Below are 19812 nucleotides of genomic sequence, written 5' to 3'. Positions count from 1 at the left end.
CCCATGTTGTCTAATTTTGAGATCTTTAGTTTTTCTATATATTGATTTGAATATCATGAAACACAGCCATCTTAGGACTGGAAAGTGAAATGTAGTACAGAATTCCTGTGGCTAATCTGTCTATAGATAAAAAGGCCTATACTTACCTGCTAAAATTGTTGTTGCAAAATGGAAAAATACCCAAACCTTATTATAGTACATCACAAATCAACTGATTTAAATATATATCCTCACTGGATTTTACAGAGCTGTGGCAGCTAGTTATTCCTAAAACACACATACATAATTTCTGCTTAATATATTGTACCTACATATTTTATATATAATTTCCCATTCTATATATTTAACATAGCTGGAATTATTTGTCAGTGACAATATTTTTCCTGTTCACTTGGAAAGCTAATATAGAAGTTCTTTCTTGCATTTTAAAAAGTACTAATTTAATATAGCAGCTAACTCAACAACATATAGTCTAGAATATTTACTGAAAAAGGAAGGGAAACAGAACAGCTACTAACAAATATCAGATACATTTTAAAATGCATTATCTTATATACCTGTCTCTTTAATTAAGAACACTCTGCTTTTAAACCTTTTCAGTGAATAATCTACTTTGTTTAATGTATTCCCTAGAGAGTAGAACAAAAAATATCACAGCACTTAGTTTAGTTACAATTACTTTCTTGCTGACAACGTTAAAAGTATAGTTGTTATGACTCACCTAAAGCGGAATCACAGATTAGTTGCTGTGGATGTGCAGGGGCACAGCTGCATGCCTCTACGAGCTCCTGAATTCTGAGCGTCAGAAGAAGCAGCACTGAAAACAACAAGGTACTGAGTACAGAGTTCATGCTGCCTTAACCACGTTTAACTGGCCAGCTAAAGAAAATATTCTCTTACTGGTGATCTTACATCTAAATTTCCTAGTGTCTGTCTGATTCCTTCCTTGTGAAGTTCGATTTCAACAGACTTAGATGGTTAGAAAAGCCCTCTAATGCTCAGACCGAGTATATGCTAATGATAACTGACTTCTAATTTCCTGGACATAGGACCCTCTTATTTATGGCTGTGACACTAACTAGTAACCCCGCCTTCCTTTAAGGAAAAAGCACATCATTGGTGAAAATACTGTATGACAGGCTTATTGTACCAAAAGAGATGTTACCTTAGTGGGTTGCATCACAATGTTGTTGTTATGAGTCAGTGTGACTATTAATAATCAAAAGCTTTGAAAAAATCTTTTTTCATATTTCTGCAATTGATTTCTGCTCTTTAGGAGAATAGAGATTAATAAAATAATCTGATAAACTTCATGCCAATGTTAATAAAGAAAAAGTTCTGCCACCTTCCCTATCATGGCCAACGTAAACAACATATGTAAAAGTAATCCTAATATCCTTGTTTCAGCTCTGGTTACATTCACAGCCCTGGATCTTCCCCTGTTCCTCCCTACATTTTCTTGAAATAACTTCCCTGTTTTCAGGTTGTATAGAACTTTATGAATAAAGAGAAATGTTTCAATGCCATGCATGTAAACTTTGAACAATTGGTCACTACAAGCATTACCAATTTAAAAATAAAAGCAGAAATATAAGCCTTTTTTTTTTCTACTTCAGCATACACTTAATTTGAAATAACAACAAAAATATCCCTGTGATAAATGTTCTGGGTGGACCCCTTATTCTGCCGTCCTGATTTTACGAATCTTAATCAACAGATATGCCCTTTCTGCTAGCTACTACGAGTCCATAGGCTCCTTGGACTCAGTAGGCACATAGAAAAAATAGTTTAATTCCAGAAATGAAGAGCCCTCATCTCTTACCTACAAACCTTTTACTCCTATAATCTGCTGGATTTTTTTCACAGCCTGTATACGTGAATTTCTACTGCCCTTATAATAGATGGTTTCTCATGCGAACAGCACATTAAGGTCTGAGCAGAGAGGATGGTGATTTTTATACATTTGAGAGGAACCTGTATATAAGCTACAGGGGTGTAGTTTGTTGCTGTGTTGGTCTGAGGACATAGGCAGACAAGGTTCTTTGGGTGAATCTGATATCTTTTATTAGACCAACTTAAATAGTTGGCAAAAAATTTTTAGCAAGCTTTCAGGTTTAAAAACCCTTCGTCAGGCTGAGGAAGTCTCTGCAGTTGGTGTGTGCTCTTCCTGGATGGAATGAATAGTAAAGAAGCCAGAGGCGGGTCTGGTATGCATGCAAGACAGGCAGTCAGTGAAGAAGTAAATTGAGAAGTCAGTGGGTGAGAGAGGAAAAAAAGGGGGATGAATATAGCAGTTAAATAGTGGAGAGGTACCTGGGGAGTCAGATGTCATGCAGGTTATAATGTGTCATAAATCCAAGGTCTATAGTCCATGATTTTTTTGTATCCAGGAGATTGATGAAGTGAAGTTCATAGGCTTGTCTCTAGGAAGTATTTTGTAAGTTTCCTTTGAGGATTAGAACTGCGAGATGGGAGAGAGAGTGGTTTTCTTGCGAGAAATGAGCCCCTGCAGTTATTCTTGTCTTTGATAGATTTCCAGTGTGCATTCATTCTGGTGCGCAGTTGTTGTTTGGTGTCTCCTTCGTATTTTCCATCAGAGCATTTGGTGCATTGGATGAGATTTTACATTTCTGGAGGTGCAGCTGTAAGATGCAGGGATGCCGATGTCTCTGTTGTGGGGTGTAATAATTGTGGGGGTGGTGGAGATGTGTTGGCAGGTTTTGCATTTCTTGTCATGGCATAGTCTGGATCCATTCAGTGTGTTTTGGGCCTAAGGAAGTTTGCTTCTGGTGATGAGGTTAGTGAGGTTCGGTGCTTGTTTGAAGGGTAGGATGTGTGGTTCTGGGAAGATCTTTTTAAGAATAGGGTCTGTTTCTAGTATGGGTTGCAATTGTTTGAGGATTTTCCGTGTGCGTTCGAGGGAAGGGTGATATGTCATAACCAGTGGTGTGTGATTCGTGGAGGTGGGGGATGTTCTGTACTGCAGCAGTTCTTCTCATGGTATCCAGCTGGCTCCTTCAAATGTGTAAATTATCTCTCTGGAGGAGTGTCCTTGTTGGGTGAAAGCCTTTTTAAGACTGATGAGGTGACTTAAAATAGAACCCCTTAAAGAAAAGCAGTTTGTCACACTGGACCACATCTTACTCCACCTGTTAGATACCTAAGTGGACTTAGGTGCCAAGAAATGATCCTATTCCACACTGCTTGAATCTTTGAGAAACAGTTAATTCAAAAGGCATCCTCCTCATCCTTGCTGCTTTTTGTGATTTAGTGTTAAGAGTAAAATGCTTACAGAAGTAACTAACATTTTTTCAGGGACTTGGGCAGGGTGAAACAGAATTGCGTGCGAGTGCCAAATCATTTATCACTTATGAACTTTAACTCTGGACAGTAGGTGCTGGAAGTGACAGTGGGGTGACTGTTTAGCGGTCTATATAAAAAAAAAAAATAAAAAAAATTGATTGACAGGTTCCTAGAGGACCTGAGAACTCCTATTGCCAATGGCACTGACAGACACTATTAGCAACCATCTTAGCAAAGTTCAAAGACTGAATAAATCTAGAGGATGAAGAATCTTCCCCTAACAATAGTTAATTAGGACACCTTAGTGTTGTGTGCCAAAATGTGTATATTGGCATTTTACTTGTGCTAGACTTTTGTGTCCGATGCTGTCAGTCTAGTAGCTTACTAAAAGCACTTTGAGTAAAAGCTTGTAATTCAGGGATGTTTGTACACATAATGGGGGTTTAATCCCCAAGGTTTTATTATATGCCTCCTAAATTGAAACAGTGGGTTTTTAATTGAAACCCACCAATTCAATTTTTCATTTGTTATGGCAAGGGGCCCGATCCTTTTTTTTTTTTTTTTTTTCTTTTCAGTGGAGCCTGCCCACAGCCAGGGGGTGTGCTGCCAGCAGGCTAAGTGGCCTCTGAGCTGCAGGGGGCCCCCCCAATCCTTCCCTCCACAGTGGCAGCACCCCCCAGGATGCCCAGACAGACTGCTAATGGGCTGGATGCTGCACCAACTTGGAGGTAGCACATAGCCTGATCCAACTCTTCCCTGAGCCCACCAGGGCTTCCAGCACCACATGCACTGTACGTGCCACCTTCCTACCACCTGGGACTGCCCAGAAAAAGTCTGGCTTGCCTCTGGGGCAGCACGGGAAAGTGGCAGGAGAGCAGCTGGCTGTTCTGGTGGCCGGAGAAGGTTACAGGGATGGTGTGCAGGGCATTGGAAGCCCACCAACCCCGAGCTTCCCTTATTCCATCCGGGCTTCCAGCACTCCGTGTATTGTCCTTGCTGCCTTCTCCAGTTGCTAAGACACCCAGCTGCCCTCCTGCTGCCTTCCCATGCTGCCCCAGGGAAAGCCACCCATTTCTGGATGCTCACAAGCAGCAGAAAGGCAGTGGGAACAGTGCATGAGGCACTGGAAGCCCCAGCAGGCTTGGGGAAGAGTTGGATCTGAGCTGTCTCTGAGCTGAGGCAGCATCCAGCTTGCTAGCAGCCTGTCTGGGGGGGACTGCCACCACTGAAGGAAGGACTGGGGCCCTTGCAGCTCAGGAGCTGCTCGACCCAGCAGCAGCTTGCACCCCAGCCACAAGACAGGCAGGCAGGCTCTACCAAAAAAAATGGGATCTGGCCCCTTACCACTTCTGCTTTCAGCAGACGCCTGCTGAAAGCAGAAGCAGTGAGGGGCCCAATCATTTTTTTTTTTTTTTTTTTTTTTTTCCTGCAGAGCCTGCCCACCTCTCCCATGGCCGGGGAACAAGCTGACAGCTGCATCATTTCATTTTGCAACATTGCAAACTAAACTACGTCCAGACGTCATGTAAAATTCTCCAAACCTGCACGTGTGTAATGTGTGATGCCATTAAGCCACACAAATTACATTTTTGTCATATGTATATTGTGACGACCGTCATGTGCGCCCCAGAAGATTAAAATAATGTCTGTAAATAAATAAAAGTAAAATCATTACTTTTTTTTTTACAGGGGCCAACAGGCATTAGATTTTTATGTTAGACTGAGCATAAAACTTGCTACAGAAATTTAAACATAATCAACATAAAAAGAGAATCTCATGTTTTAATAATCCTTAAATTGTTCTGTTTGGAAGTATGTTAATTGTGTGAATACAATAACAATTTATTTTTATTATCTTACATATTGTCTGAGGGTGCTCTTGGTGCAATCCTATTAGACCTTTAAGAGAATCTTTCAATGCCATCTGCACATAGGTGATATTTTTAAAATGTGGTAATGATTGGAAAAGTGAGTGACCATAGAAGAGGGCTGTTTTCATGTAACAAAAGTGCTTCCTGTTTTTATTCTCTATAGGGCTAGTTGAGTGCAATACAGTGTGAAAACCACAAAACAGTAGTGTAGAACTCGGGCAACAATTTACAACTACTCAGATGTAACCTCTATCATAAGCAAAAACTATACATCTTGGACAAGATTTTCTAAAGGAATTTGTGATTCTGGATAACTCAGTTCTCAGGATGGTCTACATGAAATGCCAGGAATGATCTAATTTTGCTTTCTGAAACTCAGGACACCTGTAGTATCACAAAAGTTGGGCAGCGCAACATTGAGGTGCTTGAAATTCCTTCCAAATTTTATCGACTGCTATCAACCCTAATACTTCTCACATAGAGAGAAATTAATATGGCTCCTGCAGCAAATAGACCCATATTTAGTACACCATCTTACTATTTTTGCTTACAAGGCTAAAGCGATCATCCTCTACTGTTGATATGACCAATAAACTTTATCGCTATATTTGTTTTTTACTGTCTTAATTGTGGAATTATGCAGAACATTTTTATAGATTCATGATTCTTCCTGAATGACTACTACACCTTGGTCTTTCACCAGACCAAGGGGAAAACCACTTCAGGTAGAGTAGAGGATGAGCATGGTAGGAATAATCGTCTTCTTAGTATGCCATAGAATTGGTGTATGATCAATTAATAAAATTAGATATACAAGTCAGCAGGACCAGATGATCTTCATCCAAGAGTGCTGAAGGAGCTGGCCAAAGTCATTGCAGAACCCCTGGCAAAACTCTTCCACAACTTGTGGCGCTCTGGAGAAGTCCCTGAGGACTGGAAGAGGGCCAGTGTTGTGCACATCCACAAGAAGGGCAGGAGGGAGATACCGGATAACTATAGGCCAATCAGCCTAACTTCCATCCTAGGGAAAATCCTAGAAAACTTCATCAAGGTGTCTGTCTGCAATAAGCTTGCAGAAGGTCAGATTCTGAATGACAGCCAGTATGGCTTCATCAAGGGCAGGTCTTGCCAACCTCGTCTCCATCTATTACCAGGTAACTCGCCACGTGGACATGAGAGAGCAGGTTGACATTGTATACCTAACCTTCCAAAAGGCCTTTGATCTAGCATCCCGCAATGTCCTTGTGAGAAAATTGGAGGATTGTGGGCTTAACTCTGAGACAGCCAGGTGGGTGAGAAACTGGCTGCGAGATGGGGCCCAGAGAGTCGAAGTGAACAGATCTGTGTCACCCTGGTGAGAAGTGGGCAGTAGTGTCCCATAGGGGTCAGTGCTCAGTCCAGTACTTTTCAACATCTTTATTAATTATTTGGATGTGGGGGTGAAGAGCTCACTGGACAAGTTCACAGATGAAACCAAATTATGGGGAAGCGTGGTCACGCTTGAAGATAGGTTACAGTTACAGGTGGACCTAGACAAGCTAGCAAGTTGGGCGGATCAGAATCTGATGGAGTTCAACGCTGAGCAATGTAAAGTGCTCTACCTCAGGACGAGCAACCCCCAACACACCTACAGGCTTCATGGCACCAAACTGACTAGTATCATGAATGAAAGGGAGTTGGGGGTAATAATAGACCACAGTATGAATATGAGCTGCCAGTGTGATGCTGTAGCCAGTGGGGCAAATAATACCCTGGTATGCATCAGTCGATGCATCTCCAGCAAAGCCAAGGAGGTGATTCTTCTGCTCTACTCGGCACTGGTGAGACTGCAGCTGGAGTACTACATCCAGTTTGGGGCACCACACTTTAACAAGGACATGGACAAGCTTGAGAGAGTCCAAAGAAGAGCCACCCATATGATCAGAGTCTTAAAAGGCAAGCCATATGAGGAACGGCTGAGGGATCTGGGACTCTTCACCCTGAGGAAAAGAAGGCTGAGAGGGGACCAGGTAGCAGCTTACCACTACACTAGGGGAGTACATCAAGGGCTTGGTGAGCAACTGTTCACCAGGGCACCCAAGAGGAAAACCAGGAGTAATGGCCACAAACTCCTGGAAGATTGATTCAGGCTCAACATTAGGAAAAACTTCTTCACAGTGAGGGTGTCCAGAGTGTGGAATAAGCTGTGGTGTCCAGAGGTAATGCAATCGCCTACCCTGGAAATCTTCAAGAGGAGTCTAGACAGTCACCTTGCTGGGGTCACCTGACCCCAGTTATCTTTCCTGCTTGGTGGGGGGGGGGCTGGACTCAATGATCTTCCAAGGTCCCTTCTGGCCTTACAATCTATGAAACTGATTTATCAGCATATTTGTAATTGATTATGTTAATTCTAGTTGTAGGAATAATGCTTTTCAATAGATTGGCCGTATTTTATTATTGTATTTGCATTTTGTTATTTTTATTTAAATTTATATTATGGTTGTATGTTGGTTATGTTGTTTATGGGAGCATGGCTTTCAGCCAGAATCCTTAATAAATTGAAATTGAAGTGTGGTGTTCAAAATAGGACACAGATCTCCAGCATAAAAATGAACTTAAAGATGAAATAAAGGTGGAAAGAAAAAACAACATATATTACATACCTGTGGTTAACAGTAATGGGACTCTTTAGGGTTACACCTATTTTGCTGTGGAGTGAAAATAAAAACCTTAAGCATAGCAAAGAAAATGAATTTTAAAATGATAGAATGGGAACAGAATTGAAGCAAAATATAATATCAACATCCTGGCCTTGTGTAGACAAAGCGAGAAGCATGTGTGCATAACACTTTAAAGAGGGCTAAATGCTTTTGCCCTGCTTTAATAGTGTCAGTGTTTGCATGCCTTGGTGGCATATTGTGCATTAATTCCAGCTACTGTACGAAATTCGGTGGCATAATGCACCTTAAATGACTTGGGGTGCAGCAAACTAAAACCCTTTGAGGAGTTTTAGTTTGCTGCCCTACAGCTGTGAAGTGAAGCACTGGGCTCCATCCAGCTCCACAGCTCTGCAGGAAGCTCTGCAGGTAGCCTGGCAACAGCCCAGGAAAGCAGCTCCGCCCAAGAAAAGCAGTGAGCCTGATCTCCCCCTGCCCCCCACTGGAGCTTGCCTGTCTGCCTGAGCTGCGAGGGAGCCTGGTTCTTCCTGGTGCTCTGTGACTGTGGTGCCCCCAGGACTGTCTGAGCTGAGTGCCTACAGGCAGGTGCCGCCTGGGGTGGGACCACCGCTGCCACACACACCCCCTGCAACTCCCCTCTGCAGGTCCTCCTACTGGCAACTCGCTCTCCCCTCCACGCTGGAGAGTCAGGTAAGGTGTGTGCACAACCTAGGGGTTTAATCAGCCCTAAATTGAAGCAGTTTTTAAAACCCACCACTTCAAGTTAGGGCCCCCATTTTGTCTAAACATACCCAGTGATATTTATATGGAGAGAACCTCATGAAACTCTAATTCAGTCTAGTACCATATTTTCTTGCATACTATATGTCCCTAATAAGAAACACACCTTGTTTTTGGAAGGCAGAATGTTGGAAAAAAGGTTTTTCCAAAGTCATGGTCAATTGTGTGACATAGAGTAGGTCCTCCTGGGAACACAGTATGCCAGAAAGTATGGCATCCCAGGCAGCAGTCTTAAGTGAGACAGCAGGAATTTCCTGGTATGCCAGAACAGCAAAAAGGCTAGGCCCTAGACCCTTACAAAAGCAGTAGACAGACTGTTACCTTTTTATTTTAAATAGTTCTTCATATGAGCTCCTATAAATATTAAAGTGTTATCCCTAGAGGTGCATATCAGCACCAATAAAAGGAAAATTTACATTATCAACAATTGGCTTTTTTTGGCTGATGTGACTCGTAATGTTGTCAGTTAAATGCTGCATATGTGCATGCAGCCACAGCATGCATGAAGCCTGAAGCGCAACCTGGCAGCTTGGAGAGCAGAGTCTGGCTGGTAAGCCCATAGGGGGGAAGGGGCTGAGAGGACAGATTGAGGCCTGCATGGTGAGGGAGGGGCTGGGGCTGAGGCTGGAACAAATGCTGCCCAGCTGGGGTGGGATGGGGGACACAGCCACAAGCGGCTTGTCCAGGACGCACCAGGGAGAGGTGGCAGGGAGCTCAGCTCCCGCCACTGCGCATAACCTTGGGGCGGGCATGGGGGGCACATTGCCCCATGCACAGATCTGGGGGGCAAGGCAGGCTTCCATTACAGGCTGGGGACAGATTCATAGATTCATAGATGTTAGGGTCGGAAGGGACCTCAATAGATCATCGAGTCTGACCCCCTGCATAAGCAGGAAAGAGTGCTGGGTCTAGATGACCCCAGCTAGATACTCATCTAACCTTCTCTTGAAGACCCCCAGGGTAGGGGAGAGCACCACCTCCCTTGGGAGCCCGTTCCAGACCTTGGCCACTCGAACTGTGAAGAGATTCTTCCTAATGTCCAATCTAAATCTGCTCTCTGCTAGCTTGTGGCCATTGTTTCTTGTAACCCCCGGGGGCTCCTTGGTGAATAAATACTCACCAATTCCCTTCTGTGCCCCCGTGATAAACTTATAGGCAGCCACAAGGTCGCCTCTCAACCTTCTCTTGCAGAGGCTGAAAAGGTCCAGTTTCTCTAGTCTCTCCTCGTAGGGCTTGGTCTGCAGGCCCTTGACCATACGAGTGGCCCTTCTCTGGACCCTCTCCAGGTTATCCGCATCCTTCTTGAAGTGTGGTGCCCAGAATTGCACGCAGTACTCCAACTGCGGTCTGACCAGCACCCGATAGAGGGGAAGTATCACCTCCTTGGACCTATTCGTCATGCATCTGCTGATGCACGATAAAGTGCCATTGGCTTTTCTGATGGCTTCGTCACACTGCCGGCTCATGTTCATCTTGGAGTCCACTAGGACTCCAAGATCCCTTTCCACCTCTCTGCCACCCAGCAGGTCATTCCCTAGGCTGTAGGTGTGCTGGACATTTTTCCTCCCTAGGTGCAGCACTTTGCATTTCTCCTTGTTGAACTGCATCCTGTTGTTTTCTGCCCACTTGTCCAACCTATCCAGGTCTGCCTGCAGCTGTTCCCTGCCCTCTGGCGTGTCCACTTCTCCCCATAGCTTTGTGTCATCTGCAAACTTGGACAGAGTACATTTCACTCCCTCGTCCAAGTCACTGATGAAGACATTAATGAGTATCGGTCCAAGGACCGAGCCCTGCGGGACCCCACTGCCCACACCCTTCCAGGTCGAGACCGACCCATCCACCAAGACTCTCTGGGTGCGGCCCTCTAGCCAATTCGCCACCCACCGGACTGTGTAGTCATCCACATCACAGCCTCTTAACTTGTTCACCAGTATGGGGTGGGATACCGTATCGAAGGCCTTCCTGAAGTCTAAGTATACGACATCCACCCCTCCTCCTGTGTCCAGGCGTTTTGTAACCTGGTCATAGAAAGAGACTAGATTGGTCAGGCACGATCTGCCCGCCACAAACCCGTGCTGGTTTCCCCTCAGCATAATTTGCCCTGCTGGGCTCTCACAAATGTGAGCCTTGATAATTTTTTCAAAGACTTTACCAAGGATGGAGGTGAGACTGACTGGCCTATAGTTGCCCGGGTCCTCCTTCCTCCCCTTTTTGAAAATGGGGACCACGTTAGCCCTTTTCCAGTCCTCCGGGACTTGGCCCGTGTGCCACAAGCGTTCGAATATTCCCGCCAGTGGCTCTGCAATGATGTCGGCCAGTGCCTTCAGCACCCTTGGATGGAGCTCATCCGAGCCTGCCGACTTAAAGGCATCCAGTTCTTCCAAGTGATTCTGCACCATCTCAGGATCTACATATGGAAGTCTGGCGCCTTGCTGCTGCCTCTCTACAACCCCAGTGAGAGACTTGTCGTGTCCCTCACTTAGGAACACTGAGGCAAAGAACTCGTTGAGGAGTTCAGCTTTGTCTCCCCTGTCTGTCACCAATTGTTTCTGCCCATTTAGCAGGGGTCCTATTCCTCCCTGGGCCTTCCTTTTACTCCCAATATATCTAAAAAACAATTTCTTGTTGTCTTTTACTTGGGTTGCCATCCTCAGCTCCATGGTAGCTTTGGCCCATCTAACTGCCTCCCTACAAGCATGAGCAGAGGAGGTATATTCATCTTTAGTGATCTCACCTTGTTTCCACTTTTTATGTGCTCCCCTTTTGGCCCTTAGGCTGTCCTGGATTTCTCCGGTCAGCCATGGAAGCCTTCTGGCCCCTTTCCCTCTTTTGCCTCGCTCGGGGATCGTCTTACTTTGTGCCCGAAGGATCGTTTCCTTAAGGCACAGCCACCCTTCTTGGGCTCCCATCCCTTCAAAACTCCTACTCTGCAGTGCATCCTTGACTAATCGCCTGAGTGCAATGAGATCAGCTTTCCTAAAGTCTAGCACTTTCACCCTACTAGTTACCTTACCCACTCGACGTCTTATGTTGAATTCTATTATTAGGTGATCACTGTCTCCCAAATGGCTACCAATCTGGAGGTCCCCTATCATCCCCTGTTGCCAATACCAGATCCAGTATGGCATTCCCCCTAGTGGGACCATGCACCTTCTGTGTCAGGTGGAGGTCCTGTACACAGGTTAGAAACCTGCATGAGCGATGGGACCTTGCTGTCTGCGTCTCCCAGCAGATGTCCGGGTAGTTTAGGTCCCCCATGACTACCGCCTCTTTAGCTTTTATGGTCTCCGAGAGTTGCCTCAGGAGCCCTGCATCTATTTCTTCCCCTTGGTGTGGGGGTCTGTAGCAGACCCCTACTACCAAATCCCTTTCTCCTTGCCCCCCATGTAGCCTAACCCACAATCCTTCTACTTTCTCAACCTTGGATTCTGTCTTGATGAGGGTTGATGTATATTGCTCACTGACATAAAGTACAACCCCCCCCCCCTTTCTTCCCCGACAGAGGCAGAGCTGGGTTCTTTCCAGCAGGGGTTGGGCTGGGGCTGCGCTCAGGTTGGGTAGTGGTGGTGCTGGAAAGGGGAGATATGTGGGGGGCCATGGTGAATTTTGGGGTGGCTGTAATCTACTAAGTAGCCCACCCACCCCCGGAGGAGCCTGGTGCCACCCCCAGCCCTCAGCGGGCAGCCCGCCCTCACCCCACACATAGATCCAGGAGGCACATGCCCCTCATGCCTCCCCCAGGGGTGCATGCAGCAGTGGGAGCCACCCCTGCCCTTCCCGTGCCCCCCGGATGAGCTGCTCATGGCTCCATCCCCAGCCCCACTCCCCCCCTCACCACAGGGGCCTTGATCTGCCCCCACCCCTTCCCTCCCTCCACAAACTTACCAGCTTGACGCTGCTCTCCAAGCTGCCAGACTTGCATATTGGCAATCAGATCAGTATTGGTCCATATGGCTCGTTAATAATCAACCATCGGTATCAACCCAAAAAATCTTTATTGGTGCACCACTTGTTATCTCCACACCACAAGCCCCATCAAGCTACTACAGACTGCTTGCAGCAGCTCGTTCACCCTCGGCCAGTTCAGTACCCTTTCTGCCAAAAGCTACTGCCTCACCAGTGGCTGAGAGTATTAACACTGGACTCTGCCTCTGCCCTTTGCATCTCCAGGGGGAAGGGGAAGCCATGAGTCAGTGTCTGGCTTGCGGTATTCTACCCTACTTCTATTCTGGGAAAGAAGAATCAGCTTCCCTGTTTAAAATACGTGCTCCAATTCTGAAGGACTGATTTTGGGGAAATGGTTCATATGGTATGTGAGTATATACTGGTTATTGTCTTCCCATGTGATAGTGATAGTATGGCAAATGTAACGTTGTATCAAAAAGGATAGTATTTGCAAATGATTCAGATCTCATCTTGACCCATTATCAGGGTGGATCAGATAAATAGTTCTGGTTTTGACCCAAACCTAGAAATAATGAAAAAGAATATTACCCTCCAAAGCTTGTAAAAGCTATGCTAAGCATAAAAGCTAAGCCATATACATTTTCTTTTTCTGGAACCAGGCTCATCTTCTGCTGGCCTATTGGAGGAAAGTTCTTGTCCTCTCTTTCAAACTGGCCCACCACTCCATGTAGTTCCTATATGCTGCTCTTAGGGTTTTCCAGTCTTCATAGCTCTGCCTGAACTCTTGCTGTATCCTTTCATCATCCAGGAGGCTGATGTTCATCTTCCACATGCCTCTGCACCTCTCAGTTTGTCCCCCCAATCTGTCCTCCATTTCTGCTTTCATTGTTAGGAGGCAGTGGTCCAAGAAGCAGACCATCCAAGCCGAGGATTTGGCTTTCAATACTGTTCATCCCTTGGGTCTTTGCTGACTTGGTCTGGCCTGAGGGGTCTACCCAGGTGAAACTAGCAGGCCTTTTTTTAAAAAAAATATTGTGTGTGTGTGTGTGTGTACATGCACACACCACAGTAGGTCTACCAACCTGTCCCATGGCTACTATGGCTCATTTGACAGTCCAAAACACATGGATTTCATGTGTCATTGCTCCTAATTTCTCTTCGCCTACTTTAAAGGAAACTCAAGTGGGGAGGTGGATTCAACCTGTTTTTATCATTTGAGTCTGCTTTTTTGCTCTTCTATCCTGGCTTCCCACCCTTTGCTCTCCCAAACCCCTCTTCTGGTCTCAGTAAGACAGCTTGCTTATGAAGTATTTTTTCCTGAAATGAAAAGAAGCCATTTCTTGTAACTTCAAATATTTAAATTTGTATCATTGTTTTTAAAAATGTCAGTTGGTATAGGACATGTTTATTCTGGTAAACTTTGAGCTTAAAGAGAAAATAAAATAGAGTTCAGCAACATGAGAAAATAACCTGGAAAATTAAACCAATCATTCTGTCTTTCAGCCATGCTACATGGTGTTAGGGTGCTTGTACATGTGATGGCAAGACAATGTACATGTGATAAAAATTTCTCTTTATGTGGCTTAATTTCCCTTTGTGTGGCTTAATGGCATCACACTTTACATGTACACAAGGTTTGAGTGCTTTAAATTAGTTTTCATCATTACAAACTAAACCACAGCCCGATGTAGTTTAGTTGCATTGTTACAACTTGCAATGATGAAGCCATAAATCTGTCATGTGTACATGCTAATTCACTGAATTATGTGTACTGAATTATGTGTACTGAGCCCCTTTGTCCCCCAGGTACCACTACAATTTGCAGGTATTTGTGTGTAATGAATATTTTAGGACACCAGGTGTAGCTGCAGAGCCTGACATGAATCAATATTCTGCTGACCTCTTTTTCTTACTTCATTAAATAAATCATTCAAATAAATAATTTTTTTGTTTGTCATCTCTTACTTCACTAGTTATGTTCTAGTGTGTGTTGGGGAGTGGAAGATTGGGATGATCCCGGTCTCTTTTGTAGATTGGTGAGAATATGTGGTGTATGGATTTCCTTCTCCATTATTGGGGATAATGTGGTGCATGACGTACCCTGACCCCCTCAGCGCTAGTATACAAATCCCACACAGTGAAGCATGCTATTAAAGCAGTGGTTTTCAACCCTTTTAAGTAGGAGATCACCTTTGGCATTTAAAAGCAACCCAAGATCTACTGTGCACTGCTGCCACCCCCCTCCATCCCTCTCCCGCCCAGCAGGTAAATCTGTGAGGAGAAAAGTAGAGGGTGCAGATTGAGGCAAAAGAAGAAAAAAATATTTGGGGGCAACCTCCCCAGCAGGTAAGTCCCACCCAGCCAGGCCCCCAATCATCTTACCCTACTCCTGCCTCTGCCCCACTGTCCCTCACCTTGGGGGCCTCAATCTAGCCCCCGCCCCTTCCCTCCCCCATGGACTGACCTGCTGGGCTGGGGCATGCACGTGCATGCATGTGGGCACTCAGCCCCCCACCCAAGCCTTGGATTGACTCCAAGAATCTCCAAGATCTACCACAAGAGGCTCCGAGATCTACCAGTGGATTGAGATCCGCTGGTTGGTGACCGCTGTATTAAAGGCTTCTGCTCTGAGCATTTAACATGTAATAGGAGCTTAATGGATCCCCAAATTTCCCTTGTTGTCCAGACAGTTGTCTAGCTCTCATTCTCTACAAAAACATGGGAGGTGAGCTCTGGCCCTGTTGGGTGTGTCCTGTTCCAGCCAGTGGAGGGGTGGTTACAGGAAACAAGTCCCACTGGGAGCAAGACCTCTATGGCCCCTTTACCCCACACTTCTAAAACATCCCTTTTTAATTGGCTGCAGAGTGATTGTCCCTGAAAGCACCACTAATTTGCTCGCTGCTTTTCTGTGAACCCAACAAGAGGTGTTCCGTGAACCTCATCATGAACCTAAAGTGTGGCCGCTTTATGAATAGCGGGTAAGTTCCATCACCATTCATTTCCTCACTGGCTACTTCTCAAATGCACAGCATTTCACACCATGACCCACTGGGAGTGATGTCTTAACACGTGGGCCACTGGGCAGCCTGGCACTGTGAGGCTCCTGCGCGGCCAATCAGTCTGTCAGCCAGGGGCCCTCAGGAGCAGTGTCTTCACACATGGTCACTATTTGGCATGTTGTTGTGCCATGCATGGACAGGGATTTTTTGCAGTCAATCTTTGCAATAATAGAGGTGGGCTCTGGTCCTGTTGGGTGTGTTCTGCTTTGAGCAGTTAACACCTAATAGGAGTCTAATGGGTCCCCAAAGTTCACTGGGCAACTTAAACATTCTCCTTTGAAAGGCATGCACCCATTGTCCCGAATGATAGGTCTTAATGGCTCGCTGCCAATAACACACAAAATTCACTGCCTGCCTGCTATGCAGCTTGATTAAAAGGAATTGCTGCTGGCCCTTCAAGCACATTTCCCCCTCCCTGCCCCCACTCCACCACAATGTCCAACCTATCAGTCACTAAACTGTGCTCCTAGGGGGTCTATTAGGTCATGGGGGGGAGGGGGAGAAATAAGGGTTCTTTCAGTTAGTCTTCTGCTCTGCACCTGCCTTTTTACCACTGAGCATTGACAGATTTCAGAGGTAAACCCCAAAAAGCAAAAACCCCCAAGATGGGCGGTGCAAATGGGACCTATTCAAAACAAAAAGATGCAGGGACCTCACATGCACCTCTCTTCCTCCAGCTTCTGCCAGGTTTGGGGGGTCTGCTGGAGGGGAAATTTGTGGCAGCTCTGATAATTGTTCCTCTAGGTGCTATGTTCTGCACCCCTGGGCAGATGACAGGTTTCTGGGGTCATCAGACTCCCCAAGATTTTACAAGAGGGGCAGCTACAGCAATGTGTAGGAATTGAAATGTAAAGAGCAGGGCTAGTAATGCCATTAAGACCAATCTCCTGAAACTTGCCATCTCTTCCTTAATTCAGGGTTCAGTCATTTCAGCGTTCTGCTCAACATCTGCTTTTTTCCCACTGAACACATGTCCTGGAAAACCAGGGTGTTTGGAGACCTCGGACAATTAGATGTCTGGCATAGCTCTCAATGTACTAATGGAAGCTATTCAAAAAAAGGGTGTGGGGACCTCACACCCACCTCTCTTCCCCCAGCTTCTGCCATGTTTAGGGTGTTTTCTCAGGGGGTGGGGAGGGGAATTCAAGGTGGCTCTGGTCATTGTTCTGCTAGGTGCTATGTTCTGCACCCCTGGGTGGATGATGAGTTTCTGGGTACATTGGACACCCCAAGGTTTTACAGGAGGTGTGTTTACAGGAACCTGAGCTGTGTAGGTTAGGAATTTAAATTTAAAGGACATGACTATCCTAATGCTAATGTTCGTATTCAAAAGCTTTACGTAGTCAACCCTCTTAGCATAAGCAAGTAGTGCTCCAAGGAAACAGTTGTTTTCTGCATAATAAAATGGCTTAGCTCACTCCTGATGGAATCAGTGATGAGAACCAGATGTTCTTGGACTCCCTGGAGGTGTCCAACTGGAGAATGGAGACACTTGATAATGCAGGCATGCAGCTACTAAATGCAATGCATGCTATGAAGGCCTTTGTACAGAGGCACCAATGCAGGGTAGCAGCTTCACATACCTTGTTATACGAGGCAATGTCCGAACAGCTGCAGTTGGAGACCCTAGGGGTAGCTACGGATCTTGAGATTGCCATGGTTCCATGGATCAACCTACAGAGGAATGATCACATGGTCTGGATACACACAAGCAGCTCTGACTGGTGGGAATTATCGTACTCTTGTCTTGCAATGATCAGCAGTGGCTCAACACCTTCTGCATGAGCAGGGACACATTATTCCACATAGTCTTGCTGGTATCACCATACATTGAGCACCGGGAGACTGTCATACATCACCCCATACCACCAGAAAAAGATGGTGGCCATGGCCATCATAAAATTGGCCACCCCCACCAGCCTGCGTTGCATCAGAAATCAGTTCAGCTTGGCTCCCTGCAAGGCTGAAGTGGCAGTGTGTGAAGCTGCAGGACATTGTGGTGAACAACTTCATACTTTGCTTCCATAACCCCAGGAAACCCCAGAAAAGTTGTCAAAGGCTTCAAGGCAATGGGGTTCCCTAATTGTGTGGCTGCATTGGACAGCACACACATCCCGGTCCTATCCCAATCCCAGAAGAGCCAGTCATTCATCAACAGATAGAAATTTGCCTTGGTGATCCTCCAAGCCATAGTGGATCACTGAGGACCTTTCACTAATATTTATACAGGCTGGGCAGGCAGCACTCATAATGTGCATGTCTTTCGAAACTTGCCGCTGCCTGGCATGATGGAGAAAGGACTATATGCACCCAGGGTCCATGATGCAGTGATCCTGGGTGTTGCGGTGCCCCTGCTTATCATAGCAGATGTGGCTTACCCCCTCCAGCCATGACTCATGAAGCCATATGGAGGACAAGTTACTGACTGGCAAAAGTCCATATTCAACTACCATCTCAGCAAATGCCATATGACTGTTGAATGTGTCTTTGGCCATGTGAAAGCAAAGTGGAGGTCCTTCAAGTACAGGCTTTGTAGCAAAACCCCCAGTTTTTCTTTTTTTTCCTTTTAAAATGCATTCCCTCCCCTTCCCCAACCATTTCTGAAAATGGACCAATGACCTGGACCAATGACCCAGCCATTGGAACCACCCTCAGCATTCAGGAAACAAAAGATGAGGCAACCCACCATTGTGCCAGGCTGCACATGCTCAGTAAGAACACCTGGAGCCCTCTGGGACAAGACTGATATTGCCTGGACAGGCCCTCCCCATAGGAGATTAGAGGTAGTCTGCCCCATAAAAGAGGTAGTGAAGACTGACTCCTTGGGACGCCCTCTCCATCTGGACCAGCACCATGCCACACCACCTATCCACCCAGAGGCCCTACCAGCGACCCCCCCCCCCTCTGGACAACACCTACTGGACAAGGACCCCTTTCCAGCCTGGATAGATAGCTATCACCCCCTACCCCCTCTTCAACCAAGGACTTGGACTCTGCTTCTCTTCCCCACCTGGACTTCAACCCTTCCACTGAGTCTCTTTCTCCTGCTGCTATTGTGAGTGGGTGGGTGGGAACCAATAACTTCATGGGGCTGTGTAGTGTGTTGTCTGTTTAACAAACCTGTTATTTTGAATCCCGAGTTGTGTTTTTGTCTGTTTCCTGACTATTTCCTCCTTGCCACCACTTATCTGCCCCCCCCCCAATAGCTCAGGTGTCTGCCTCAGTTTCCAGCCCCAGTCTACCTTAAGTATACCTAAGCCTCAGTTCCTCAGCCAGGTTCTCTGTAGTCTACTGGTTCTAATCCCAGTTCTGGCAACTTTCACTCCCTACGCTTTAACTTTCTCTCACCTGAACCTTCCCCCAGGTACCCCAAGCACACACATACACACTGTACTATCCAAGTTAGGAACTTACCTGTGTGTATGTGTAGGTGGGTTTTGTGTGTGTGTGTATGTATGTATATATATCATTGTGTGCATAATATATGAATTAGTGATCTGTGTCTAACTTTTGGGGCGTATAGCATATGTGCTTGAATTGATAGGTATGCATGTGCCTAGGCTGGTTTGAATGTGTATGTGTCTGAGTTGGTAGTGTGTGTGTATATGCACCTAATTGATTTGTGTGTTTGTGTAGCAGGGTACTAAGGTGCCTGCTCCTGAAAGAGCAGGGAAGACTCCTCAGGTGCTGGTTGCTGAGGCAACTAGTGGGATAATGACCCGCACCTGCCTAGCCAGCTGAAGAAAGCGGCAGGGCCTGGCTCCTATATAAAGCACAGGCAGGAGGCCAGAGGCAGTTCTTGACCAGTAGCTAAGGGAGAAGGAGCTCCCTGCCAGAAAAGAGAAGCTAAGCCTGAATGCCAGAGCAACATTGGTCACCGCGGTAGGATAGAGAACCCGGTAGGCCTGAGCATAGTTATAGCTAGTGGCTTATGTTTATGTGGTAGCCAAGAGGCTGGTGTTTATGTTACTGTTTGTGTTTGCTATTGGTTACACCGGTGGTTTGGGTGAGGCTATTAGGGGATGGAGGAGGCCTCATAGGGGACTCACAATAGTGTGGGGACCCCAGCGTCAGTGAGGAGACTGCATACGGAGTACATAGACCCCAGCCCCAGAGAGGGGCAGTTGAGAAGCCCCAGAGAAGGAGGCATTGTTGAGAAGCCCCAGTGCAGGCGTGGTAAGCCCCAGAAAAGGGGGCAACTATTGAGAAGGCCCTGGAGTGAAGGGCGGCACTATT

At 46.1% G+C, this 19812-nt stretch overlaps 2 protein-coding genes across 6 annotated transcripts in view; one reads left to right on the top strand and one right to left on the bottom strand.

Moving 5' to 3' along the window:
* Window positions 1-1042, bottom strand: part of TIMP4 (TIMP metallopeptidase inhibitor 4) — a 49527-nt gene extending 48485 nt beyond the window's left edge. The window contains exon 1 of the mRNA XM_019496430.2: window positions 722-1042. Coding sequence (XP_019351975.1) covers window positions 722-851 — 130 coding nt within the window. The 5' untranslated portion in view covers window positions 852-1042. The remainder of the gene's footprint in view (window positions 1-721) is intronic.
* The window catches only part of SYN2 (synapsin II), a 623389-nt gene that overhangs the window by 436328 nt on the left and 167249 nt on the right, over window positions 1-19812 (top strand). The gene's annotated exons all lie outside the window — the stretch shown is intronic.

The sequence above is a fragment of the Alligator mississippiensis genome, chromosome 12 (genome assembly GCF_030867095.1).
Source record: "Alligator mississippiensis isolate rAllMis1 chromosome 12, rAllMis1, whole genome shotgun sequence".
Classification (NCBI taxonomy): domain Eukaryota; kingdom Metazoa; phylum Chordata; order Crocodylia; family Alligatoridae; genus Alligator; species Alligator mississippiensis.
Note: the sequence above shows the minus strand (reverse complement) of the source record. Positions and strands in the feature narration are given on the sequence as shown.